General features: G+C 41.2%; 1 protein-coding gene across 6 annotated transcripts in view; it reads left to right on the forward strand.

Annotated features, from left to right (window-relative positions):
- PRKG1 (protein kinase cGMP-dependent 1) overlaps window positions 1–27,538 on the forward strand; it is a 492,239-nt gene that overhangs the window by 460,570 nt on the left and 4,131 nt on the right. For all 6 annotated transcript variants that reach the window (XM_062637910.1, XM_062637908.1, XM_062637911.1 and 3 more), the window contains exons 11-17: window positions 11,331–11,470; window positions 15,524–15,613; window positions 18,365–18,506; window positions 20,682–20,845; window positions 21,741–21,863; window positions 21,961–22,023; window positions 23,003–23,069. In XM_062637910.1, the coding sequence (XP_062493894.1) occupies window positions 11,331–11,470; window positions 15,524–15,613; window positions 18,365–18,506; window positions 20,682–20,845; window positions 21,741–21,863; window positions 21,961–22,023; window positions 23,003–23,069 (789 nt within the window). The remainder of the gene's footprint in view (window positions 1–11,330; window positions 11,471–15,523; window positions 15,614–18,364; window positions 18,507–20,681; window positions 20,846–21,740; window positions 21,864–21,960; window positions 22,024–23,002; window positions 23,070–27,538) is intronic.

Consider the following 27,538-nt stretch of genomic DNA (forward strand, 5'->3'; position numbering starts at 1 on the left):
GAGGACAAGAATGCAGGTCTGGTGTCCCCAGCCATCATAAGTAATCTTTTCTGAACTTTACTGTTCTTGTCCTTGTTATTTAATTTCCTTTTAAATTAAGTCCGGCGTTTCCAATCATCTGCCCTAGGTCAGTTATTTTTGATTGAAATCAAGATTATTTGAGACAGCTCTGAAATAAATGTATGGGAGTATCTGAACATACAGGATTGGAGTCATTATTGCTGTGAAATCAGTTCATGTAGGTGATGGCTGAGCAAAGGTAGACTAAAAACCAGGTCCATGCCTGAACACATGCCTTTTTGTTACATTGGTTTACGCAGTTACTGCTTCCAACAATCACTCACTGATGGTAATAAAATTGCAAAATAATATATTTTTCCACACCCCACTGCAAGCTTAATTGAGATTTGGTTTCAGCTACATCTTCATTCACTTCTCAGGACAGATACACCATTAAAAACCTATAGGCTTACCCACTGTCCCTGCATGTACACAAGCTTGAAGAGAGCTGTGCCTTCTGGGGAACGTATGGCTTGGGACATCCTGAATACAGTAGGCAAAAGGCAGATTAAGGACAGTCTCAGTTTTTAGCCCTGACTTCACAAAGTTTAATCACATGTTTTAACATTCAGCAGTTTTGTAGAAGTCATTGACACTTAGAACACATACTTAAACCATACGGTCATTAAAGCTCAGGCTGGAAGGGACCTAAAGAGATCGTCATCCAGGCAGATTCAAATATAGCTAACCACTTCTGACCAGTTTTCCCTAATTTAGTGCTGAAGTCTTTAGAGAAGGAGGTTTCCAGAAAGGTTTTTCATAATATTGAACATCTCTGTGCTGTAGCCTGTAGTAAATTTGAAATACAAATACATACAACCCTTGAGGTTGGGTTGTATTATTCGAAGACCATTATCACATGAACCTGAAGAGCAGTTCTTTTTAAAAGAATAAATGTGCTGCTTTTGAGCTTTACATCTGATTTGTGCTTTATAGGCCTGTGGTCATTCCTGTTCCTTAGACTCCAGCTGGCTCTCCCCTCTTTGGAGCAATACCCAAACCAGACACATTAGTCCAACCTGGACCTATCTCTGCTCAGGTAGAGCTAGAAGCTAGCGGCAGCATTTTGCCACTACTAAATGGTGTCCCTTTTATTTCAAGTCATTACTTCAATTTGTAACAATTAGTTTGAATTTTCTTGCTGTTCTCAGAAGTGCTTCCAACCCTTTATGGCTTGATTTTAATGGGTGCAAAGTTAATAATAGTCTTCTTATTTTATAATCCAAGCCGTTAATGAAAGTGTTTTATGGTGCCGTATACTAGACAAACCCCCTTTAAGTCCTTTTGGCTTCATGGTGGCCACTGAAAGCTAAACTCCTTTGCAATATGGAGATTAATAAGGACATATGCATAAAAATGAAGCCTCAATTTCAGCCATATTTTACTGGGGCTATGCAAGACCATTTTAAAATGGTCACTACAGCATTTTTCATTTTTGCTCATGTTTTAAGAGAAATCTGACCACAGATTATGAAGTGCAATGAAATTTATTATAGCCTCTAGCCTGTTTTGTAAACAAAACCATTAGTGAATTATTTAGATAGCGAGGAAAAAAACACTGTAATTGTCTTCCAATAGACTGACAGATGCATAATTCAGATATTTCTTAGTGAAAATTTCCAGCTGCAGAGCTATCCTTTTATTCCAGCTATTATTAAGCTTTTTGTTAGAAAGATAAGTCTACTTTTTGAAATCCCATGTTTTTTAATTGTCAGGAGTACTTTGGCCTCCTTCCTTTTGAAAGAATAGGCATTTTGGGTTCTGTCAAGGTGAAGAAATTGAGCTTTAAGTGAGGGATTTGAAGATCAGGTACCTGAATAAATCCCATGTTCATCTGACAGCAGAACTACTGCTACTCAGCTGAACAAAATGCTGGTTATGAAGATTTGTCCCCTTTTGGTTTTTTCCCCTTTCCTTCTTACATACGCAGCCTATTCCCTTCTTATGTGCAGAATGCTTAATTTTAATATTACTGTCAGATAGGACTGTACCACTGCAGAGCTACTTTTTTATTTTTCCTTTGATTTTTAATTCCTAGTGGAATTAAATGCATCCTTTGTAGATGAAAACATATTCTCAGGGCTTGCCTTAATGGAAAAGCTGTTGTCAAAGTTTGGAAAGATGAGATGCCATTTGTAGCCCATCAAATACTGTCAGAGGCCGGATAAGGATATGAGCTGTCAAGCCAGAGGCTTCAGCTCTGTTTGGCAGCAGGAATTAGATGTAAAAATAGGTGCTCTGTTGTAGACGAAGCGAAAATCAGGAGTGGGTAAGGATCATGTATGGGGCTGGAGAGTTTAGGTCTGTCTGACATTTACAAGAAAACACAGTAGTGAATTTTTCCATTTGGTTTCTCATATTTTAGATATGTAACCCTTCTTCTGCTATTTACATTTTGTTAGAATGATTTTATGCATGAAACAGTTTACATTTCTCACCGCTTTTTAGCCTTTTCCTTCTAGACATTTTTGAAAAGTAATACCTTTATAGAAAGTGTTGTGATTCCCCAGCTGAAACCAGGAAAGAAAGCCACAAGTTTTATTGTATTTCCCAATGTCCTTGCTTATAAAAAAACTTAGTTGTGCATATTGCCAAGAATTGAATATCAGTTTTCAATATAGGGATCAAAACATAAAATTACAGGGTTTTAGCATGGTTGAGTATTTGATTAAGCAACTTTAATTGTTGAAGAGATGAGATTTCCTAAGGACTGTGTTTTTTTTAGCTTATACTTAGGTGTATTCATAGACTCTAATTTTGCAATTTATATTCTTGTAGAGTCCCAGAGCATTCAGATTGTGATACGATACTTAAGTGCTTTCCCTACCAGTTGAAATAAGACTTTTTCAAAGAAAATAAGATCATTGTCATGGACAGTTTCCACCCTGCTGTCCACTTGTAATTAGCTCATAGTCATAGAATGGTTAGGGTTGGAAGGGACCTTAAAGATCATCTAGCTTCCACCCCCCTGCCATGGCAGGGGCACCTTCATAGAATCATAGAATAGTTAGGGTTGGAAAGGACCTTCAGATCATCTAGTTTCAATCCCACTGCCATGGGCAGGGACACCTCACACCAGACGATGTCGGCCAAGGCTCTGTGCAGCCTCACCTTCAATACTGCCAGGGATGGAGCAACCTGTTCCAGTGCCTCACCACCCTTACAGGAAAGAACTCCTTCCTTATATCTAACCAGAACTTCCCCTGTTTAAGTTTTAACCTGTTACCCCTTGTCCTGTCACTACAGTCCCTGATGCAGAGTCTCTCTCCAGCACCCCTGTAAGGCCCCCCCTTCAGATACTGGAAGGCTGCTATGAGGTCTCCACGCAGCCTTCTCTTCTCCAGGCTGAACAGCCCTGACTTTCTCAGCCTGTCTTCATACAGTCCCCTGATCATCCTCATGGCCCTCTTCTGGGCTTGTTCCAACAGTTCCATGTCCTTTTTATGTTGAGGACACCAGAACTGCACACAATACTCCAAGTGAGGTCTCACGAGAGCAGAGTAGAGGGGCAGGATCACCTCCTTCCACCTGCTGGTCACGCTCCTTTTGATGCAGCCCAGGATACGGTTGGCTTTCTGGCCTGTGAGCACACACTGAAGCCGGCTCATGTTCATTTTCTCATTGACCAACACCCCCAAGTCCTTCTCACAGGGCTGCTCTGAATCTCTTCTCTGCCCAACCTGTAGCTGTGCCTGGGATGGCTCTGACCCAGGTGTAGGACCTTGCACTTGGCATGGTTAAACTTCATGAGGCTGGCATCAGCCCACCTCACAAGCGTGTCAAGGTCCCTCTGGATGGCATTCCTTCCCTCCAGGGTATCAACCAAACCACACAGCTTGGTGTCATCGGCAAACTTGCTGAGGGCGCACTCAATCTCACTGTCCATGTTACCAACAAAGATGTTGAACAAGACCGGTCCCAACACTGGTCCCTGAGGGACACCACTCGTTACTGGTCTCCAGCCAGACATTGAGCCATTGACCACAACACTGCATGCGGCCATCCAGGCAATTCTTTATCCACAGAGAGGTCCATCATCAAATTGATGTCTCTCCAGTATAGAGACAAGGATGTCATGCAGGACAGTGTCAAACACTTTTGTCAGGTAGATGACGTCAACTGCTTCATGAGTTTTCTTTCCATCTTAAGGTCTTTTTTTTTAAGCCTTGACTTATTTTTTACAGTCTAACCCGGTCCAATCACCATGCCTATTCACACACAGCAGACAGCTAACCCAAAACTAAGGTGATGTTGAGCATGAGGTAGAAAGGATAAGAGTGAGAAGCACCATGTAGCCTGCTTATAATTTGGATATGCAGACTACAATTTTTTCCCCTAAACCTTAGGTCAGGAGAGCGGCTGAATCTGGCCTTAAGCTATTCCCTCACTTGCCTAATAAAAAGAAATGCTGACAAGAAAACAAGTTGGAAGGCAAATAATATTAATATAAGGAAATCTGCTTCATCCTGGAAGAGCATAAATACAAAGCATGCTGTACTATTTTGCTGGGGGTGGGTAGAAGTTTCTGCTTTGTTCGTGCAGCAGTTCAGCTGTTGGGATTAGACGAGCTCAGCTTGCAAGTGCTACACTCAGCAACAGCTGCTGCTATTTTTGTTGGTTCAAATGCATCTAGCTGGGCAACATCAGAAAATGAAGGGCCTTGGACATACCCAGCAAGCAAAAGCATTTGCACTTCAGTTCCCAAGAGCTACAGTTGAACCAGTTATTATTTAACATGATATGAAGATATTTGCATTTCATAACACAGATTTCTGGCTCCATTATATCTGAATAATACACATATAGCAAAATACACAGATAGCAAAAGCCCTCTCTAAAAGCATCTCTGTCATTACAAAGGTATCACTGTGCCCACAAGGGAAGTTCAACAGGAGACACAAACAACAAGTAACTGATCTGTGAGTTGTGGACACGGGTTCAAGAAAAGCTTCTGTCCAGCTCCTAAAAGCTCACTGTTGCTGTGTGTTTAGGAAAAAGCCACATCTCCAGAGTAAACAAAATATTTTTTACTTGCATAAACTCTTCTCCCTGTGTGTTCCCATTCAGCTGGGAGCCTGGCCAGCTGCCGTTGAAGATCAGCAGAAAAAGCTCCTGACTAAGGTTTTCGTGAGCACAGTGTCCAGACGCTGTGAAAGTTCATGTTTGTTCAAGCACTTCCATTACATAAGTGAAAGAAATCTGGAGATTTTTGAATGGCAAACACTGCATTGGCCAAAATGAATGAAGGATAAACTAAAAATATAAATATGAATTCAAATATAAATACAAATACAAATATAAATAATGTTAAGCTCTGCTTTTGTGCCCTTGGGTCTGTTGCTCCTTCATGGCTTTAGGGGTCTACACAGATTACCATGGTTCCAGATATTATTTGTAGTAGCTCTCTGGGTAAAAAAACACAATCATAGGGCTTCTTGGAAAACCCACAGCCATGCAAGACCTGTAACTCACAGGCATAACTTCTGAATGGGAATTCAGAAAATCAGAAGTTCTTTGCTGTCTTCTAGAGGAAAATCATGCAGGAATAGAAGACTGGCCATGAATGAGACAGATGCAGTTAAAATAGCATATCCTCAAGCTAGGTATGGCAAGGTTCAGGCACCTCACTAATCTTCACTGAACTTAATCCTTCTGTGGGGTATTGTTCTACATTCTGGTAAAAATGTATTAGTTTTTACAGTTTCTCAAGGTCAGCTTGCATTGTGTCAGTTCAGCTGTCACTGGAGTTGCATGGAAATTGCTCACACTGCAGACTATATATAATACACATACATGATTTATAGTAAAGACAGGCAGAGAGAGGAAGGATAAGAAACATACAGATAGAGCCATTTACTCTTTTTTCCATCAAGTTCTGGATTTTGTCTCATCAATATCCATTTTCCAAAAAAGTCTGAGAAAGCACTAAGGTGTAGAACCATATTTCTACGTACATGAATTACAGCTGTGGGAAAAGAAATAAAAATCAGGCCTTGAGTGCGCTGTGTGTTTTGTAAGTTGCAGAAGTTTATACACCATAAAGCAAAGCAAAGCTTTTGGAATGGTTCCAACATTTTCATATAAGCATGGGGAGCCATAAGGAGAAGCCAGCTGAGGTCTGACAAAACAAGGACTTTGAAGAGCAAGGGAAGCTGGATCTCTTCTCTTTCTCTTGTCCTCCTTCTTCTTCTCTCCATCTCTCCTTCTCCTCTCCTTTTGTCTTTCTGTTCTCCCTTGTATTTGCATTTTGTTGTTGTGTCCTCTTTAACGGAATTTCTGAAATGTATTTTCAGATAGTGACTCACCTGTTTGGGTTTGCTCAGGAGTAGCTTTGTCACAATGACTCAGGCTGCCAAAAAACAAAACCACCTGGTGACATGGAAATGGGGCACCACACTGAAAACAGCCAAAGGCTATGAATCTGAGTGAATGGTGCTTCCTACACAACCACAAGGGAGGGAGAGGGCAGCCATGGGGCTAGCATAGAAGAAAGTTGCTTGCTTTAACTCCTGTCCACCCTTGTGTTGTGGATCTTCTTTGCTTCAGAGGGCTGGATGGATGTCACATGTGGAGGAAAGGAATAGCTGCTTCTTCATGAGGCAAGCTCATGCAATAGGAAGGTGTTAAAGATGGAGAAGTATGGTTCTTCCAATGTAATGCTGTCCAGTTAAAACCTGATGGTTGAAGATGCAGCCACGGCTCCAAATGTGACTGTGATATCACGTCACCACGGTGCTTGGACCAGAATATTTTTCAAAATGCAACTATATTTATATTACATTTCTATTTCTAATTGATATGCATATCAACATATGCAATATATGTTTATATGTATTTTATATCTTTATGCAAATACGTATCTGTGCAAAATGAGCACAACTATTTCTCATTCTACTTTGTTTCTACAAATGGCTTATTTGCTTACAAACAAAATTTCTCCTGTTGTTTTTTCACTGGATGCAGTTTATTCCTTGGGTCATAATCCTGCAGAATCACCTGTTCTAATTAATTTTACCTCTTACCTCTCTGGCTTTGTACATCACCTTTTTAAGGTGGTGTTTGTATTTTATTTAACTGTGCTCCCTATTGCTTTTTTTCTGTTTTTTTTGGAGAGAAAATGTATTCCTGTTCCACAACTGAAACGGGTTATATCCTCCCCCAGAAGTTAATTTGTAACAGTGAGGGAAAGAGCTCAAGGAGATTCACCAGGAGGGAGTCTGACCAGGAGAGCATCAGTAGTAACTACAGCCTTACCAGAATTCACTCTTTGGGTGATTATTGCACTGGAATGGATGGTATGAGACTGCTCTTGGTGTAGATTTGCTGTTCAGCCTGCTTTGTCTTTTGCGATCCAGGCAGAATTGCAACCATGGCCCATGTGCCAGAGCTCAGTGATGAGATGGACATAAAATCGAAAACTGAAACCTGTATGTAGGTGGAGAGAAAGGGATGGAGTATATTCAGTGCTATAAATGTTCTTTCTAATTTTTCCCTGCCTGTATTCAGCAGATACCTGACTTTAATATTACTGTTCTATGTCAACATTCCAGTGGCCTTGATGTTTGCTCTTACAATCAGTGAAATTATCTCCAAGAGAAATTATCTCTCCAAGAGAGATATCTCTCAGAGAGAGATAATTTGGGAGATTTTTACACTGATGAAAAGGCAACGACTGGGTCAGGTCAATGCAGGCAAAGGAGTGAAAAAAGTGAGGAGGGAAGGGACCAGAAATTCTTTTAACTTGCAAAAAAAAAGGTTGAGAGAGGTGGAAGCTGGTGGTTACCCTGTGTTGAACCTCTTGGTGGCCCAGCCTGCTCTTGAAGAAGAGGGATTGAAACCCAAGGCTCAGCAGGTCTCCACTGAATCAATAGTCCTGGGGTCTTTGAAATACAAGATGTTGCTTCAAAGTGAGTGAACGCTAATCTCGTGAGCTTTGCTGCATGGAAAACTCCTTTGCAAACTGCCACCAAGGAAAGCTGCAACCTTTTTCCTTTTCTGAACTGTTTGGGAGATTTTGTAGTGTTTTTTTGGGGGAGGCTGAGCTTTCTGCCCAGAATATCCCTACCTTTGAGCCAAGAGTCAAAATCCTTATGGCTTCTGTGGCTCTCTGAGCCTTTTTTCTCATTATAATTGAAAGGCAGGGTGTTCTTCGCAGCCCTTCTCATCTTCTCAACGTTAATCCGGTTTGGTTTTTTATGTTAAATATCCAGGTGACTCTTAGATATATTTTCCTACTTTTGAAATGAGATTGGTATTAAACATGAGGGTTTTGGTGTTTTTTTTCTGTGAACTATCAGGAGCTTAATATTAAAACTTGCTCTTTGCAAGAATAATATGAATTATCTGGGGCCCCCCAGATTTGCATCATAAAAGTAGTTCTCACAGTCACCTCATTTAGCAGGAGAGGATTCAGGCATGTTGACGAAGCAGAAGTCTGTAGGGTTCATCTTCCAGGTGGACAACCAGGCAGTCCAAAACTTCAGACTTTGTACCTCAGCAGCTTATTTTGGTGTATCAGCACATTTAATGCAAATTAGTGACCCCACGCTCCCAAACTATCACATGTCTTCTGCCTTATGAAGCATGACAGGAGTGGGAATGGAAAATGGATCTAAATTCTCCTGTGGCATTAGGTCAAAGTCTTGCATTAGCTAATTGTAGCCACCTGATTGTTCTATATTGAAACATTTGTGGCACTGATGACACCATCAAACACCTAATAAAACCACTGCCTTATGCTTCCTCATAGTAATTTCCTTTTTGAAGCTGTGTAAGTACGTATACCTGAAAAAAAAAAACAAACTGAAAAAAATTACTAAAATAATATCCTCTTTAATGAAAGACACAAAAAATTAGGTAGTCAGAATCCATAGTGTTAAAGTGATAATACCATAAAGAGGCACACCAGGATTTATTCATAATACCCTTTATTCTGTAATATTGGAATTTGTTCATCTGAGCCTCCACCAGGTTGTTGTGTTTATTTTTAACACTGATGTCTGGTACAGATTAACATCAGGAAATGTTTGAAGTAAGTTTAGAGTGCTAAATACTTTTTTTATTTTTTTAATGTTTCATTTTCAAATTGACTGATAAATTTGCTACTGGAGCTACTTTCTTGGTTCCACTGTTCATTATGATTTGTCAGTGGACAGCCTGACCTTAAAAACACAGATGGAGAGAAAACAAGTCTGATATGTAATACCTAACAAAGTTTTGCACAGACTTATATTTGAAATAATTTGTGTGGCAGCTGATTGCTTGTCCATTAGTCTGATGGGAGACCAGGCAATCTGGATTACCATCAAAAGCAAGAGGTGTAAATTCTCCAGATGTGCTTGGTCATGCTAAACCTTAATCTTCTTTTTTTTTCTTTTCTTTTTTTTTTTTTTTTGCAAACTTTGAAAGATTTTGCTCAGCCCAGATTTTCCCTTAACTTTCATCATGTCTTCATTCCATGTGTGCCACCTCACTCCTCTTCCTACTTCCCTGAAACAGCCTGTTTTGATTTAGGGAGAGTACTACTAAATAATTTAGTTCAAACAGTTGAACTGAAGCCCATGTGCCATTTATTCAGAAAGGAAAAAAAAAAAAAAACAACCAAACACTGATCCTAAGCCCAAAATGATTTTATTCACTTTCAGTTTGCCATAAATGCAAAATTCCTTTCTGCTTTGAGATGTGGTCAAGCTGCATAGCAAAGGCAGCATCGTGTAGCACCAGTTTGATAAATAACTTGCAGCTCTAGTGCATAGATGAGGAAAAATGTTTCTCTTTATTTTATGTGGATTGTTTAAGTTTTTGCACCCTGTCTCCGTGAAGATTAAATGGCGAACACCGGCTTCATGCAAAGATGATAATTATGAGTCTCTGTGTGAAATACAAAACAGCACCTTTGGAAAAAGAAAAGCTTCATGTGGTCTTGGAAATGCTTGTCGCTGCAGGGGAAATAAGAAGCCACAAATCTGAAGACCAAAACCCCAAGTAGTTTTAAAACAGAAAAATACATGCAAACATGTATATGTATTGAAGAACTTAATGATGAAAACTTTGGCCATAGACTCTCATGTATTAATGTTTATTTTTGTATCACTTGTGGTGTTTTTGGAAATCTCTTTGCTAGCTGGGAATCAGCCTTTGGAGTTTGATTTCCTTAAGCTGTGTCTTTGTGGACATCAGAATACCAGTCTGATTTCTGACAAAGATGGGATAGTGAGGATACAATCCTTCTTTGCATTTTCCTTGGGACCTGGACCATTACATGAACAAAGCAGGTGCAGAGGAAACTATGTAAGGTTATGGTATGCAGCCTGGGAAAAACATGGAAGATGCCATGTCTCATATCAGTCCATATTTTTGTTACCAAAAAAATAGAAAAATAGATATTATATTAAATAAATTGTGATTGCATGACTGTTGTCTCCTAACCTAAAAGGCAAGCTGGATTTATGGTGGGGCTTGACAACAGACAAGCCACTTGTCTGCTGGCAGAAGCCAAATTCCTAAAAGAAAACCAAAATAGAAGTTGCCAAACAGCATCTCTTACTATAAAGAGGCAAAGCATTTAACTGGCAATGTTATTGTGAACAGCTGCTGAGGCAATTTAACAAGCTAATAGGCCTGGTAGGTCCATGGCAAGGTTCCTCTCTCATTTGGTGGCAACTAAGATGGTAAGGCCAAAATGGAAAGGATGGTTGCCTTCCAGCTCTCTTTGGGATGGGTACCAGTCCCTCAGGGTGGGCTGGGACAGCTTAGGGTTCGAAAGTTACCAGTGTTACCCTGGCAAGCAAGCAAACAACTTCCTTCAACCTTATTTTGGGAAATAAGGCTAAAAATAGGTTGCTGAGGCTTAAGGTTGAAAGTATAGACATGACCGAGCAGTGCTGTTGAAAAGCCAGCTATGCTCATCCTCTACAAACATCCAAGAACTGCATTTCCTTGCCAGAGCCTGTGCATTTGTTACTAGCTATAGAAAAAGGCTTTGTGAAAGTTGTATGTTAGGTAGCAACTTCATCTGACTTGTGAGTAATGCTGATGGCTGGGTTTTCCCTAAACACATGGAGTTTTAGAAATAGCTTTTCATTTTAGCAATAGGCCAGGTATTCAGAAATCTGTTTCATACTGAAGTGAAGCTGACGGCAGAAGAAGTGAGAGGAATTATTTGAAGGTAGTGTGGTGGGATTACTGCATTCCCATGCAGTTGGACTGTCACAGTTTGGCAGAGGGATTTGCCTTGCTTCTAACCAATGTCTTTGCCTGCTTTACCCAAGGTCCAGTTGAAAAGTGAAGAATCAAAAACGTTTGCCATGAAAATACTGAAGAAACGTCACATTGTGGACACGAGGCAGCAGGAGCACATCCGCTCAGAGAAGCAGATCATGCAGAGCGCACACTCGGACTTCATTGTGAGGTACCATCCCTCTGCTTTACGTGCTGCCACAAGGGAATGAAGCACAGCTGATCTCAGGATTTCATAAAAGCACATAGGAATAATACATCCATCACAACAAAAACCCTTTAGCTGTAGCTTTCCTGCAAGGGACTGCAAATACAGTGTGTAGAATAAAGTCTGTTCCAGGCAAACGTGAGATTACTCTGCCCATGGGGGCTATTCACCCAAGCCTAAACTTAACTCATGTCTTAACTGATTTGTGTTGGCCCCGTGCCTTGCTTACATGGCTTTGTGGCTCCTGGAGCAAGCACACCTCCCAGCAACCTGGGCAGAGCTTGCTGATTCTGGTGGGCGATTCTCCATGTAGATATATGCACCATGACTTGGTATTGACTCTGCTCAAGGTTAATTTTCCTTTTTATTCTTAATTTCTGAATTTTTCTTCCCACAAAAGGAAGCTGGAAGGTAGGGTTTAATTTTTTGAGATCATGTGCTGCCATGTGAATAAAAAGTTGTAGCCAGCACTTCTCTCTAGGGTGGATTAGATAAATCTAGCTCAGCATCCCTTGACTCATCATGGGTAAATGCACGAAAGCCGTATCACTCCACCAAACCTAAGCAGAGACAATTCTTCAGTCAATAAAACCAGGTTCCAGGCATTTTTGTTTTAATCCTAATAGCAAAGTTGCCTGACTCTTCAAGGATTGTGAGTATCTGTCAACAGGAAACAGAGATTGTTCTTTATATGTTTTAGATGAGGATAAGGACAATGAGTGGTATGAAACTCTGGCAGAGCAATGCATTTCACCCAGCTGGAGGTGCCTAAAAGGCCAGTCTCTCATTTAAGCCAAGGGTGCTTAGTCCCACCCTCAAAGAGATGCCTGAAACACTTGCCTTTTGCCAGAGAGCAACCCTGCCCCCAAAAATTGCTACGGAGAGACATACTAACCTAGGGGCGAAACCAAACCCCTGTGATAAATGCAAAGGCAAGCATGTGGCTGGGACAGCCACTCATCGGTCTCTAAGGGGGTGTTTCCTTCCTGGGCTGATCCCTGGGATTCCCCCAGAGCTCACAGCTTTGCCTCTGATTCATGGATGACAACTGCAGCCCAGTACCCTACCCAACTGCAGTTTCCTTCACTCTGTAATATTCAATTCACAAACATGCCCCTGTTACTTAGGCTAGAGCCAAATATATCTTGTGAGCTATTTCAGCCTATAGATTTATCTTCTGAAGCCTGCACCGTCTTGTGATGGGGGATATAAAGAGAGATGAAGTGTGGGGCTAGCCAAGCAGAGGGACATTTTGACATCATTTCCAGAAATATCCCCTCCTAAATAAAAACCAAGTCTGTAAACGTTTCTTAATGGAGCCACTGATATTCATAGCTAATGAAATAAATACTTCTTCATTCCCACTTTTTATTCTTTCAGCAGGCAAGTGAAAAAAGAATGTTATATGTATGTCTTTTCCTTCCATATCATGCAATTCCCATCCTTTACAGTAACAAGCTTGCCTTAACTATTTTTAATACCCCATGTAAATCCTGCACTGGAACGGACTTTCTAAGTCATAAAGTTCACCCTTTTGCTGTTCCATGTGCTGTAGCTAGAGAATACCTGGTTTGTCAAATTCCATGTCTGCTTTTCCCCCTCGCTTCTCTTTTTGCACATTCGTGGGGATTTTAAGTTGTCTTATAGTTACTATTCTAAAATCATTCATAACCTGCTTATACCCTTTCTTGGATCAGCTGGGATAATATTTTTCTGGGTGCTGCAGGTAGAAATATTATCGTTTCAGATTAATTGTATTTCAAAATGCTGGGTGAAAGGTGGTTTCAAAATGGCCTTGGAGCAAGGACACGATCTCTGGGATAACAGAATGGGGGAAAAAAAAATCTCAAATAACTCTGTTGTCTTAATTTATTATGAAACGGTTCATTAAAAATCTTTGAAGAATAGTTCAGTTTGCTTACTAAAATGCATTAAACCGGACAAAAGAAGCAGGAAAGGCCAAGTACTACTAAATAAAATTTACTTTTAGATAAACTAAGAATCTCAAGACCAAAATTATCTGGGTTTGGTAAAGGGCCGAACAAGTGTTGAGCAGGGGGTGCCTGCATTGGATCTGCAAATATTTCATTGAATAATAACAAATAAAAAAATGAATTCAAATATTGTGACATTTCAAACTGAAGACTGCTTGATTTGCTGAAATAGCGTGATTTCATCATGTATAAAATTTATGCTTCCATTACAGTTGATAAACAATATTTTTTTGTTATGCATGTTTTAGGCCAAATTTGATGCACATAGAATTTTCTGGAAAGCAATTTTTCAGCAGGGCTACCTTAACTAGAGAAAGTGCCATATTTCAGTAGCATTTGAACTAAACGTATTTAGTTGATCACATTTTGGATTCTTGAATATGTATGTTTTTTGTAAACATTAATCTGGATTAAATATTTACTAAGATGAATCATGTTTTATCCAACTGGCAAGAAATAAGATTTTTTTTTAACTCAGAAATTTTGACCATATGAAATGGTCAGCAGGTTTGTTCCACCTGTTTCCAAGAAGCACGTTATAACTCTGGTTTTAAGTGTCACATAGGTAATACTAGAATAAGAAAAGTCTGAAATACTGTTTTGTTTTGGCTTTCTACTCTAAATTTTATTGTGGCAGCAAGCAAAATATTTCTCAGGTAGACAATATTCATATTATCTACCTGAGCATATTCGGTACCCAAACTCCTGCTTGCATCACAGCTGCAGCTGCTGGGATCTTTGCTTTTTTAAACGTGGCAAGAATAGAGTAGGTAAGGGCTGCTAAGCTGTGTGCTGGATGCTATGCAAACACAGACAGGAGATAAATGTTGTCTAGCATTGTGATGTGAGAGCGTATCGGAGCCAAGCTGTAGCTACCAGGATGTTTTGCTATGTACTTTAATTTAATATTTAACTGTATGCCTTAGAAAGGAACATATCCTGCTGTGTTTTCTCCCTAGTCTATCACAGCTCAATAACATATATTAATAACTAGATTTATCACTAGCTGGGAAGAGCTAGAATTCACAAAACCACCTGTTTGATTTATATCATGTTGCATTGGCCCTTCAATTTTTAACTCTTGGTAACTGCCATGAATGCAGCAATTGCACCATATCCCTGAGCATCCCCTTCTGCTGTGGAGCTTGGATTTTTAAAATGAATTTCTAAACAGTGCAGCTGCAAAGAACCTTTCCAGTGTCCGCATACAGCAGGCTTGTTTCTGTAGGCAACTTAAACTGGTATACCCACTCATGTAATAAGTACAGAAGTAGTTCGACATTAAAATTAAGTGAACCAGCTAATACTGAATTCCCTTTTTTTTGTTTTCATAGTTTTATAATTGCATTTGTTTAATAAATCATATTAAACACACAGCATGCATTTTGCCACACATTTTAGATTGCACTTGAGGAAGACAGGTTCATAAAGCCTGGCCCATCTACCCTTTAGGCAGATTTTTCCTCCATATTGAGTCCCTGGGGGAAAGAGGAAGAGCACTTCACAAACGGATACCTGCGTGTCAGCAGGTTCTCTTTAAACTCTACCACATCAGTGGGTTTATGTTCTGTAACGAATCACAAATTGGGCAGCACTCCTTTGAAATGATCAGATGGAAATAAGACCGCTGATCTGCAGCTGGACTTTGTAGCGTGAAGAACAAGATGATATGGATGTTATAAAAAGCAGTAGGAAAACTTACAACCACATCTGGAGAGCCAAGTGTCAGGTTATATTATTAGAAATGGCAAATTTTATATGTAGCGCCCAGAGTAGTTATGACCTCTTCTTCTGAGGTCCACAATACACTTCACCGCTCAGATGCCCATCCTTTTCCACTGAAGTATTTCCTACCCAACAAGAGACATTGAAATGATCTCCTTAAACGTAGCACTAACTCTGAAAGATAGCTTTAGTCTTGTGGTGCTTCCTGGGATGAAGTGTATGGTCTGTGAGAAGTAGGAATGCTTGGTGTCTTCACTTGTATAGTGGATTTATTTATGATTCTGCTTGTCAACAACAGGCTTTACAGGACATTCAAGGACAGCAAATACCTGTACATGCTGATGGAAGCCTGTCTAGGTGGAGAGCTTTGGACAATTCTCAGGGACAGGTGAGTTGTAAGAAACTATTGTCCTAAAAAGTGGAATATTTTCTTATATGCCTCTAGATAACCAAACATATTTATCTTTCATGGTCAAGATCTGGATCTTACCATGCTATGTGTGTTTGATTTAAGATCCCAGAAAGGTGAGGAGCTATTTTTGTTCCTATGCGGTTGACTAGACACAAAGTGAATCCAGTTATAACTAAGAATAAGGACAGACTTAGTTTGTATCCAACATGTACAACGCTTTATGTAAGCAGGGACTTATCTGGAGCTGCTTTGTCATGGCATCTCTGAAAAAATACAGAAGGTAGTGATAGAGGCGATGGTAGTCATGTGATGATTTGCATCTATGACAAGTCTTTGACTGTCTTTTCTCTATGTCTTCATCTCTAACAGGTACCCCTAAATAGCAGGCAGCATATTTTAATCAGAATAATTAATTATTTAAATTAATTTGAATTACCTAGAACAACAACCTTTTGCAACCACAGAAATTACAGTTGTGTTCTTGGTGCCCGTGCTATCATTTCTTGCATTTGGAAGCCTGGTGGGAGGCTCAGGCACCTGATAGGGAAACGTGGGACTGTCTTAAGAGAAACTAAGACTTTGGGTACCATGGGTGATGGCAGAGAGCAATCATCCAGGCATTTCAGTAGGTGCAATGTCAAAGCCAGTCTTGCTGCATTCCTGCAAGACACACTCCCGGAGTTAGTGCCTTTCTAGCAGCACACTTTTAGGCATTGCTGCCTAAATGGCTATTTTAGACTCTGGATTTTGTAAAGCAAGGCCCTAAGGCAGCACTGGCATCAGTGACACTTTGCAGTTACGAATGAAATCAATGGAAAAGTGATTTTCAGGGTAAAAAATACAGACCTCTTCAAAGTCATCTAAAAAATCACAATTTCCCATCCCAAAGAAAGACCTGCTTTTTTCATCTCTGTGTTTGCTCTGCTGCTCAAACTCAATAACTGTGAATAGCAACATCCACCTCTTTCATGGAGGCACTGTCATAAATAATATCTATTAATACTTCTTAATATTTATGACACAGTCAGCTGTGACAGCAATGAGCAGGAGGAAATCAATAGTTCTGCATAGGCTTTTAGTTCAGATATCGCATAGTACATGAGGGTCACTGATCAAAGTGGGAAACAGGATCGTGCATCAAGTCCTCACTCTGCAAGGAGCACTACACCATCAGGATGCAGAAGTGACATGGAAAAAAATAGGAAAGCATGTAATTACATACCACATTGTAATGCACAACTAAATGTGGTCCTGGTATTTCCTGCCCGGGGAGGTTTTGACCTTGCAGCAATTGGTTTTGGTTCTGTGTGAGTAGGTGGCAAGTGGGTTGCACAGGTGTATAGGGGATGTGCACATAATACATCACCCATGCGGCAGGAAAAGGTGTGGTGAATTGCCTGTAACTATGTAATAGGCTCATGATTGGAACACGATTTAATTAAATTTGGAAAGTGAAAGAAGTGCATCCAAAAGACTGACTGGAAATCAAAGATTAATTTTTTTTTTTTAATTACCTAGAATGATTTTATTTCAAGTCTTGCTTTTCCTAACAGCATGCCATCTCTGGACCATTAAAACAAGAAGCGTAGCAGAGTTAGCAGTGCCAGCTTGTATTTTTCACTGTCTTGGTCAGAGCCTGATAATTTCATTGTTAATTCTCTCAGCTTTAAATTGTGGTTCTGCTGCCACCTAGCTTAGATGTGCTTCTGAGCTCAGCCAGTTCCCACCACCAGCTCCTGGTGGGCAGGGGGATATGGTGCAGTTTATGCTGAATTTGCATTTAACACTTCAAGTCCTAGCAACTGTAATTTTTCTGCCTTTTGTCTTGGTTATGAATATTAGTACAGGAGTTCTTGGTCTCTACAGCTCAAAATAGCTTTACACCCAAAAGTCAAAGATTATGATAAAAAATCACCTTTTGCTTACAGGATAATGATTTGTAAATTTTAATTCCACAAGATGAAACTATAAAATGAAACCTAAAATATTTCAGATGTGAAAGTTTGGTATGAAGGTGGATTGAGGGCAAAGATGCTAATTTCAAAGATGCAAATCATAGAATCATAGAATAATTTGGATTGGAAGGGACCTTAAAGCTCATCCAGTTCCAACCCCCTGCCATAGGCAGGGACACCTTCCACTAGACCAGGTTGCTCAAAGACCCATCCAGCCTGGTCTTGAAAACTTCCAGTGTGGCCCATCCGTCAAATCTGTCTCCAATTTAGAGACAAGGATGCACAGGGTAGTGTCAAATGCCTTGCATAAGTCCAGGTAGATTACATCAGTCACTCTTCCCTTATCCCATCATAGAAGGCCACAAATTTATCAGACATTATTTGTCCTTAGTGAAGCCATGTTGGCTGTCACCAGTCACCCTCTTATTGTCCATGTGCCTTAACATAGTTTCCAGGAGGATATGCTCTATGATCTTGCTTGGCACCAAGGTGAGACTGACTGGCCTGTAGTTCCCTGGGTCTTTCATTTTTTCTTCTTTAAAATGGGGGTTATATTTCCCCTTTTTTCCAGTCAGCAGGAATTTCACTCAACTGCCACATCTTCTCAAATATGATGGATAATGGCTTGGCCAAAGGTGAGTTTAGCAACAGGCACTTTCCAGCTGTAAGAGTGATTCTACTGAACTGTATAGAGATTTTAACAGTAGAGTGAAGTCAAATAAGGGAAGAAATCTAATCACTTTATCCCCTTTCCCTCTCTCATTTTATGTAGAGGTTCATTTGAGGATTCGACAACCAGGTTTTACACAGCATGTGTGGTCGAAGCTTTTGCCTATTTGCATTCCAAAGGGATCATTTATAGGGACCTCAAGCCAGAAAACCTTATTCTGGATCATCGAGGTTATGCCAAACTGGTGAGTGCCTACAACATCTGTTTTGTCAAAAAAGTCACTGCAACTAACTGATGTTAGGGATAGAGGAGAACATGGGATTAGCCACAGAGGGTCAGAAGCAAAGTCTTCCCAGTTTAGGGTCCTGTCTCTGATGGTTGCCATCAGTAGATGCTGATATGAGATCAGGGCATGGATGTTGTCACCCACCACCAGGATATTTTCCCAACGTCCAGCAGGCTGAGGCTCAGGGTACAACTGAGCTGGGAAACACTAATTCTGGCTTAAAATTCAGATCTGTGTTCCTGAAGTGGAAAACTTTTGAAAACAGCACCAGGAGACATCAACCTAGCTGTTTTGAAGCTACTGAAAGATTAATAGTTAACTTGCAAATAGGTGTATTGGTGGGAGACCAGGAGGACTTGCATCTGTGGGCTTTAGAGATGACAGGTGAAACAAATTTTGTACACTATTGTTTCTATGTCAGGTCCTTTGTGTAAGCAATTATAAATTCATTCTTAATGGAAAATGGAAATATTATTCATGACTCGGACTAATTGCTCTGGATGGTGTTGCTGAACTGTGGCCAATGCAGCTTCTTGCTTTAGGAGGGCCACTTGTGTTTTAGCACTGATAACACTCCTGTCTAATCTGTGCAAGCTTCTCTGTGAAAATTGCATAAGGCTCTGCCTAAAACTGGTCTTCCCAGAAAGTCACAGTCCTTCTTGGTGCTGTCCCCCTGTGAGAGCCATCTCTTCGAATCAGGACAGCAGTATGTACAAGACCTCAAACTAGGGAGTTCCTGATGAGTTTCACTGTTTTGCATTATTCACTCAAATTACTTTTTTGTCTTGAAAATGAATGCAGAGGTGCCCTGAATGTAAGATACATCTCAAATGGCCAGGTGATACCATGGAGAAGCAGAAAAGAAAAGAAAGACTTCCCTTGGTAGGAGGTGCTGGAGGATGTGAGCACTTGGGAAACCATGGGAAGCAATACACCCCTAAAAAAAGCTGCATCCAGGAGGGGCTGATGCCCTCCCTGAGAGTCACAGGGGGCCAAGGTCTCTGCTTCTTATCTTGAGGACTCTTCCCTGCCTTTGGGAAGAGAAACTTGGGAGTGGTATCAGCAGCTAGGAGCAGTAAGTCAGACCATAATCATCATGGACTTTTATTGCCTGGTGTCAGCCGCTGTGTTTCACTGTGACACAAAGCCTAATGAATTACATCAGAAATTATCATCTACAGGAATTTGATAAGGCTGGGGAGCTCCAGCAATTTTTTTGGTTAATAGAAGGCCATTAGGTGCAGGGCTGTCCTCTCTGCTGCAGGAGGATCTGGACCTGGCTGCCTTCTGGTCCCATCACTGTCCCCCAGCTCTTTAGACATTTTTATCTCTGCTCAAATATGTCCACGACAGCACAGAAAGTGTCCCAGATCCTTTGTGGGACTGTGACCATGTAGGACATTTTGCTCCTGACCAGTGCAGGTGTAGGAGCATCTCACAGCCATGAAGAGACAGCAGAGTTTGCTACAGACCGCAGCTCTGGGCCATCACAGCACTGAGGCAGGGAAGGGCAGAGGGATAGAGCTAGAAATACAGTAAGCCTATTAATATGATCTTTGCCTGGACTGAAAAGGACAGCTTCAATTCCCAGTATAATTTGATTTTTCCATACTTGCTGGTGCCATAAGGGCACTGCTATAGGGACATGCTGCGTTTTGTGATCCCACCAGCACATTCTAACAGTGTCAAGCAAACTGGGAGGACACTTGTTGTACTGCATTGCTCTTTAGCCTGGGAGAGAAATCTGAGCTTTTCAGTAGCTGCCAAAATGGTCAGTATTTAGCCTAAATAGTTCCTTGCTCAGGTTAAAGCTGGGAGTTAAAACAAACAAAACAACAACAAAAACACAAAAGCAAAAATTAGGGATACAAAGTTTCATCTCCCAAGAAACTCTTGGTGCCAGCATTTTTCTTCTTCCTTTATGAGACTCTTCTTTTTATATTACAAAGGATAAATCAGTTAAGAGGTCACTGCGGTTGCCTGGTCCTGGAATGACCCACAACGCTTTAGTTAGGAGAATATTCCCACGAGGAAACCTCTTTTCTGCTTTGCTTCACTTCAAGAGGAGCAGAGCACATGGCTGACATTCCCTCTCATGCTCTGCCCTGATGGGTACTCTGCTCCTTTCTGCAGGTCGATTTTGGCTTTGCAAAGAAAATAGGATTTGGAAAGAAAACATGGACTTTTTGTGGAACCCCGGAGTATGTAGCCCCTGAGATCATCCTGAACAAAGGTCATGACATTTCGGCAGACTACTGGTCACTGGGAATCTTAATGTATGAACTCCTGACTGGCAGGTATGGGCATCGGGGCCGGCACCACTGCTGAAAATAGATCCAAATATTTCTGCCATTGTCACCCTGATTAGGCAAGGGGAAGGTTCAGAGCTGGTGTGTGCTTGTAGCGGCACAGCACTGTGCTGCTGAACCTAAGAATTAGTTTTCCACTTTACATCACAGCTTCAATGAAGACCTCTCAAAGGGCAAGACATGAGCAGGCTCTTTAGGAAATGTTGTAAAATTGCACCAAAAAGTTAGTTTGGGGCCGAAGTGAGCTGAACATGGTGGTGAAAGAGAGGATTTTCAATTTAACTGGGGATGTGCAGTGATGGGCAGTTGCATGCCTGAAAAGGAGGAGATAGACCATGGGGACTTGAGTCCCTATATCCATCCCTTCCCTTACGTGGTTTTGGATGTATATATTAGCGCTGATGTTGGCAGTAGAGGCTTCCTGGCACTTCCTAACCTCATCCCCCATCACTCACTCCTGGCTTATCCTTTAGGGATGGACCTAAGGCACTATTTTGTCAAACTGTTGGAAACCTAATTAATCACCACTGGAAGCGTGTCATATCACTGTAAGCCAGCAAACGTTACTCAGACCCTTGTTCCTCATGCTGTTGGTACATGGGCCATTATGGAAAGAAGAGGTTTAGCATGTGCTGCTCTGCAAAACTTTACTCTTTGATACTTCCCTGCAGCCAACATTACTGAAATCCAGACAGTATCAGAGCTCCTTCGCTGAGAAATTGTTAAGATTATAGAAAGCAAAGCATTGCTTGTTGTCATCTGCCCTTTCTCATTTCAGCAGGGTACTCTTTTGCTTTGGAGTCTTTTTTTTTTTTAAATCAATCCTCAATGCTATTTTAAAGACAAACTTTTAATCTTCTCTATTTTCCTCTCCCCTCTGAAGTCCCCCTTTCTCAGGTCCAGACCCCATGAAGACCTATAACATCATACTAAGGGGAATAGACATGATTGAATTTCCAAAGAAGATTGCCAAAAATGCTGCTAATTTAATTAAAAAACTATGCAGGTAAGCACATGAAATATAATTACCTTGATCTTGTTTGCAAAGAAATTAGTTGTTCAGAAGGATTAAGAAAGTAACCAATTTGTTATTTGTTTTATAGGGACAATCCATCAGAGAGGTTAGGGAATTTGAAAAATGGAGTGAAAGATATCCAAAAGCACAAGTAAGTGTCTCCTCCACCAATCATCAGATCCAACCCACAAAAACGTGCATTTCAAACACTTTAATTTTCTGCAAAATAATACTTGCCTTCTAGTATGCTTTAGACCCTGTATGGATTTCCATCAGACTTTTTTTCCCCAGTGTTTGGTGTAGATTCTAGCCTTGCCTCTGAGCAAAATGCATGGCATATTGACCATTATGCTTTAGTCTAATGCAAAAGAGCGTTTGAAAGCAATCCAATTGAGCCACTGCCTGCTTGGACTTTTTGGTTTGCAGAATCACTTTCCAAGGTTTTCCTCAATTTCCCTTCCTCTCCAAAGCCCAACACACTTTTTCCCTATCTGTAATGTTAATTCATCATCACTTCTGGTCTGATGGCAGAGTTATTAAGTGATGTTTTACAAGTTCCTGCTGAAGCAGGATAAGAACAAGTTAGAGACCCATCACAGAAGCAGACCTTCTCATCCATCCATGCTGGTCCTTCTCCCATACCCAAAGCAACAGAAGTGGATTGGATGGACATTTTGGGTGAATGGGTTGAAGACTCAGCTCAGGGCTCATCCACCCACCTAAGCTGCCATGTCTTGAGCAAACCTGAAGTGCCCAAACCAGGCGGAGGACATCCCTGTGCATGCCCTTAGCTCCCAATCTCAAAAAAGGACATTAGAGGTCTCATATGGGATGGATCGACTCTATAGAAAGAAAAGAACAGCTACCAGGACATCTGCAGTGAGGAACAGTTTTCTTCTGAGCACTGGTAATTTGTACTTGCCATGGTATCACCACTTAGTTGCTACACATGCTTCATTTTCAGTCCCCAAAAAGAACATATATAAAATTGACAGGAAGAATTATTAAGGTTATTTAGACGATTTGAAGATGATAACTGTGGGAGATGAAACACACTGTTTAAGCAGTTTCAATTTATGCTACAGAGAGATTTTCACTGTGTAACTGTTTCATTATTCTCTCCCTTCTAGATGGTTTGAAGGCTTTAACTGGGAAGGGTTACGAAAAGGGACACTGACACCTCCTATAATACCAAGTGTAAGTTTTCCTAATTTTCTCCTTCACAGCCAATAAGTTTCTTCTACATGAATGTTATGAGCTGCAGGCACTATTACACTGCAGTCAAGTGGCAACAGCATGTGCTTTATTTCTTCTGAAGATGCTTGAAGAAGTTGAGCCATTTCAGCCATATTTGGTCTCCGGGCAGTCTTCTACAGGAGAAGGCAGTCTGGGGACAGTATGATTGCAATGAAATGCCCTTCTCAGCAGGAGATCAGGGCAGGATCACAGACTACTAAATATTTTTCTCTTTTGCAACTGCTAACATCTATTTTTCACATTTCAGTGAAGAACTGCCACTTTAACCCCTTTTCTCAAATGTGCCCTTTTTCTTCCTCCTTTATTCTTACTTCTTTTGGGAAAGCAAGTGGGATTTGTATGCCATTTCCCTTTTCTTTTGCATTAACCTCTTCTTCTGTCTTTTCTTTTTTTCTGTGTCTGTGTCCTACATGAAAAGCCCTGTTACCGCCTAGTTTATGTTTAACTGGGAGGAGACACGGAGGAATGGCTCGACTCATTTTCCTTTGGAGCAAAGCTCTTCCTTTGATGTCTTTGTGAGTCCTTTACCCACAAAGCCTGCCACAAAGAGAAACCAAACAGGATTAGCTGATAGAAATTACCTTGGCCCCTTCTGTTCTGCAGCCTCCCCTCCTTGTTTCAACTTAATCCTTTCCCTCCATGCCTCTCCCGCAGGATCACCAAGAGAATGACATTAGCAATCATGTTTAATTGCAGCCCCTTGCTCTTTCCACCCATGGTCCGGCACCTCCTGCAGCAGTGGCAGGCACAGCTCCAGGGCTAAATCTGCAATCCCAAAGTTTTCTTACCAGCTATGAAAAAGCAGAAGGTTTTGTGCCCCCCTCACCTTTTGCCATATTGGCTGTATAAGTTACTGACAGTCAGTGGGGGAAAGCAGGATTTAGCAAATATCTGCCTAAAGCAGGACACCCAAAGGATACGTAAATGTTTTATAAATCAAAACTATGGTTCTTCTGGTAAGCTTCTTTTTAATGACTATTAATTTGTCAGCAACACTGTTCCCCATGTTTCAAAATCACAATATAAAGTCAAGTTTGCTCCTTTATATCCAGTTACAATTCCTGTTTTACCTCTGCAGGATGGCAGTGCATCCTGAAATGCCCAAATATGTTTTTCTAATTGTTTTTCGTGAATTTTTACTTTCGTAAGAGCATTTCCAATACTGCTTTTACACAGTATATGTATGGACCCTGCATGTCTAACTCTCAGACAACACAACTAGCAGCAGTGACTTCAGCTGTATTTCCTCGCTATGGACATGAATTGCTTCCTGACATCCCCAAGCTGGGATGTTGCTTCACTACCAGAAATGGTCTCTGCTCCTTTGACATTGCCTAGAGGAAGGCTGCTCTCCAGTCTGTTGTGCAGAAATCACTCGTTTTTTGCTTTTTCAGTTGTGTTCCGATGCAGTAGTAGAAAAGGATTCTGTGAACACCCGGTTTACTTCATTGGCATTATTTCTTGGCATCATCAAGGCAGTATGCTCATGGGACTGTGAATATCCTACCAAGAAATATGTCTGTGATTGCTCCCAAGAGAGTGATCTGCTGTTACCCTTCTGGCCAGCACACCACTATCAAGGCTGTCCAAAATAGATGGGAACATCCTTCCCTCTTCAGAGGAGTCCTTCTTCCAGAGCAACTCAATGTTGACAGGCATACATTGACCTGATCCCAGTTCAACACAGCTACGTCTTTCCTAGAGCTCTTAAGAGTAATATCTTCTCTAGACATACTCATGAGATTTTCTCCAAAACCTTCCTCCATTAACTAGTATATCTTGTCAAGATCAAAGCTGTCAGTCTTGCTCAGCTTTGTTTTCCACAAGTTTTTCAGTTGCTTTGGCAAAAGTCCCAACTGCTAGTAAGAGCCATATCTGAAAAGGGCCCAAAATACATAGCTCTGGGAAAGAAATCCATTTTAATGTCAATCAGTGCATCTCTCTTAGTTACTTGTTAGCTCTAAAGGAGCAAGCAGGGCTAAACATAGAGACTAGCTTTTTGTTTGGTTGGTTTTTTTTTTGTTAATTAAAAAAGGCCGTCCCCAACTCTTTAACCCTTATCAGCAGTTATGTGGTACTACCAGTGAGGCAATCTAAAGCTGCTCCTTAGCTCTTAATCTGGAATTTTAGGAAATATATTAATTTACATCCTGCTGCTAAGACATTGCTTCAGGGAGCAGCTTACCCTTGATACCACAGCAGAAATCTGTGACAGTGTCTGTCCTTAAAAGCTCTTGAGTCTTCCAAAGATGTCCCTTCTGGCATCACAGCTTCTGCCTTTGAGAAAGATCTACAGATCCCTCCACCATAATTCATCTCAAGCCCTTATGTTGTTAAGCAACCAGAAAGCTGATATTGACATTTGCACTTTATCTTCTTGGACAGGAGGTAATTTTAGGAGAGGGCATTTAGAGGACATTTGTTCCTATGTCTCCAGCAGTAAAGAACTGCAGGCCACACAGGTGACCTGAACCTCAGAACTGTGAGGAATCACACACAACAGCATTAGCATCACATAATGTCAGTCAGTAGAGTAACAATTCATCCAACCTTTTTTTCCCTAAATCATATTTCTTCTAAGAAAACCCTCTATCTTTGACGTGTTGGATATACTCAGCCTTTTTGTTTTGTCAGATAAACACAAAATGCAATCCATTTCTCAAAGCAGGACTTAATTCCCTGAAAGACTCAACTAACCAGAGCTCAAAAAAACTGCCTGCTAGGTGCTTCCAGAGAAGACATCTGCAGAGGAGACCCAGGGAGCTCCATAGATGCTTTCTCCCAGTGAAGTTGACTTACGCACTGTCCATCACTGCTGAGAGGCTTTTGCGAGAAGTTCCAGCTTGTGTGCATCCTGGTTGCAATGGCCATACCAATTGCATCTCTTACACTTTGGTAGCTGGTACCTTGTACATACATCTTCAACGCTTCTGCTCCCAGAGGGAGAGCTCACATGGGATGGGCTGAGAGAAGCAGAGGAATGTGGTCCATGGCACCATGGAGGAGAACCCCCAAGGGTTAAGACCTGAAGGGTGGAGGAGCACCCACAAAGTAAACAGATCCACATAACTCAAAGGGAACAAAATTACAGTATTCAGTACACAGTGAAGCATCACATCAGTCTGTAGTACTCCACTAAGCTTTTGCAGTTTTTGGTTTTTTTTCAAAATTATTTGGGTATTCAAGAGCTTTAATTTTCCCCAAGATTTTTTCAGCAGCAGCGAACTGCTGATGTAGCTAGGCAGCAAATTAAATTTAGAGCTGAAGCTGGAGCTCTTGTTTCCCAAGGCTTATAGCAGCATCCAGCACCAAATACGTCTTTTGGACTGCTGGAGATGTATTTGTAGACTGGCTTCTGGCTGTGGCTTTTCCACTAGTCGCACTAGTGAAATGGCTAAAAATGACAGCGTTTCCTGACCAGAATTCCCATGGCAAGGGCAGTCACCTCCAGCCTGCACTGGCTGCTTGAGGTGCAGTTTCAAGTACTGATTTTCTCTAGTAAGTTCAGCCTGGAGAAGAGAAGGCTGCGTGGAGACCTCATAGCAGCCTTCCGGTACCTGAATGGGGCCTATAGGGATGCTGGGGAGGGACTCTTCATTAGGGACTGTAGTGACAGGACAAGGGGTAACGGGTTAAAACTTAAACAGAGGAAGTTTAGATCAGATATAAGGAAGAAATTCTTTCCTGTTAGGGTGGTTGCCCAGGGAGGTTGTGAATGCTCCATCCCTGGCGGTGTTCAAGGCCAGGTTGGATGAAGCCTTGGGTGACATGGTTTAGTGTGAGGTGTCCCTGCCCATGGCAGGGGGGGTGAAACAAGATGATCTTAAGGTCCTTTCCAACCCTAACTATTCTAAGACACTGATAATTTTGGTCTGGAGAGCTGGGGTCTGTTTTTGTATTGTTTGTTTTTTTTTTTTTTAATTACATTGAATGTCTCAGTGTGAGAAAGTTTCAGTCACCATCGTAAAGTGGAAAAAAAAAAAAAAATAGAAGAAAGGTATTTGGCCTTCATCCTAGGAAGATGAGTTGATGAGTTTCTCTGGTAGGCTTGCTAGACCAAGCAGTACTTGTCAGGAAACTCAAATGTGGCAGGCCCTGGCCTACAGCCTCTCAGAATCCTAGCCATAAATTGGAAATCAGGGGCAGGGGAAAGCCCAGAGCTTTCCCAAGTCTTTTCTGATGACCTCGTACCAACAGGTAGGACAGTTGCTCTTGAAGTACAGACCCTAGAGGGCCTGCATCATTAGAGTAGGGGAGCTGTGGGAAGTCCTCCAGGGATTCAGCAAAAAGTTGTGGAATGCAGAACTTCTCTTGCTTGCTGTAGTTAGCAATGAACACTCTTGAATGACCATGGTTGTGAGATCAAGAGGAAATGTCTGCAGAGGTCTACTTTGGTGACCATCACCTTC

This window comes from Pezoporus occidentalis, unplaced genomic scaffold (genome assembly GCF_034315485.1).
Source record: "Pezoporus occidentalis ecotype Australia unplaced genomic scaffold, CSIRO_AGI_Poc_V1 ctg54, whole genome shotgun sequence".
Lineage (NCBI taxonomy): Eukaryota > Metazoa > Chordata > Aves > Psittaciformes > Psittacidae > Pezoporus > Pezoporus occidentalis.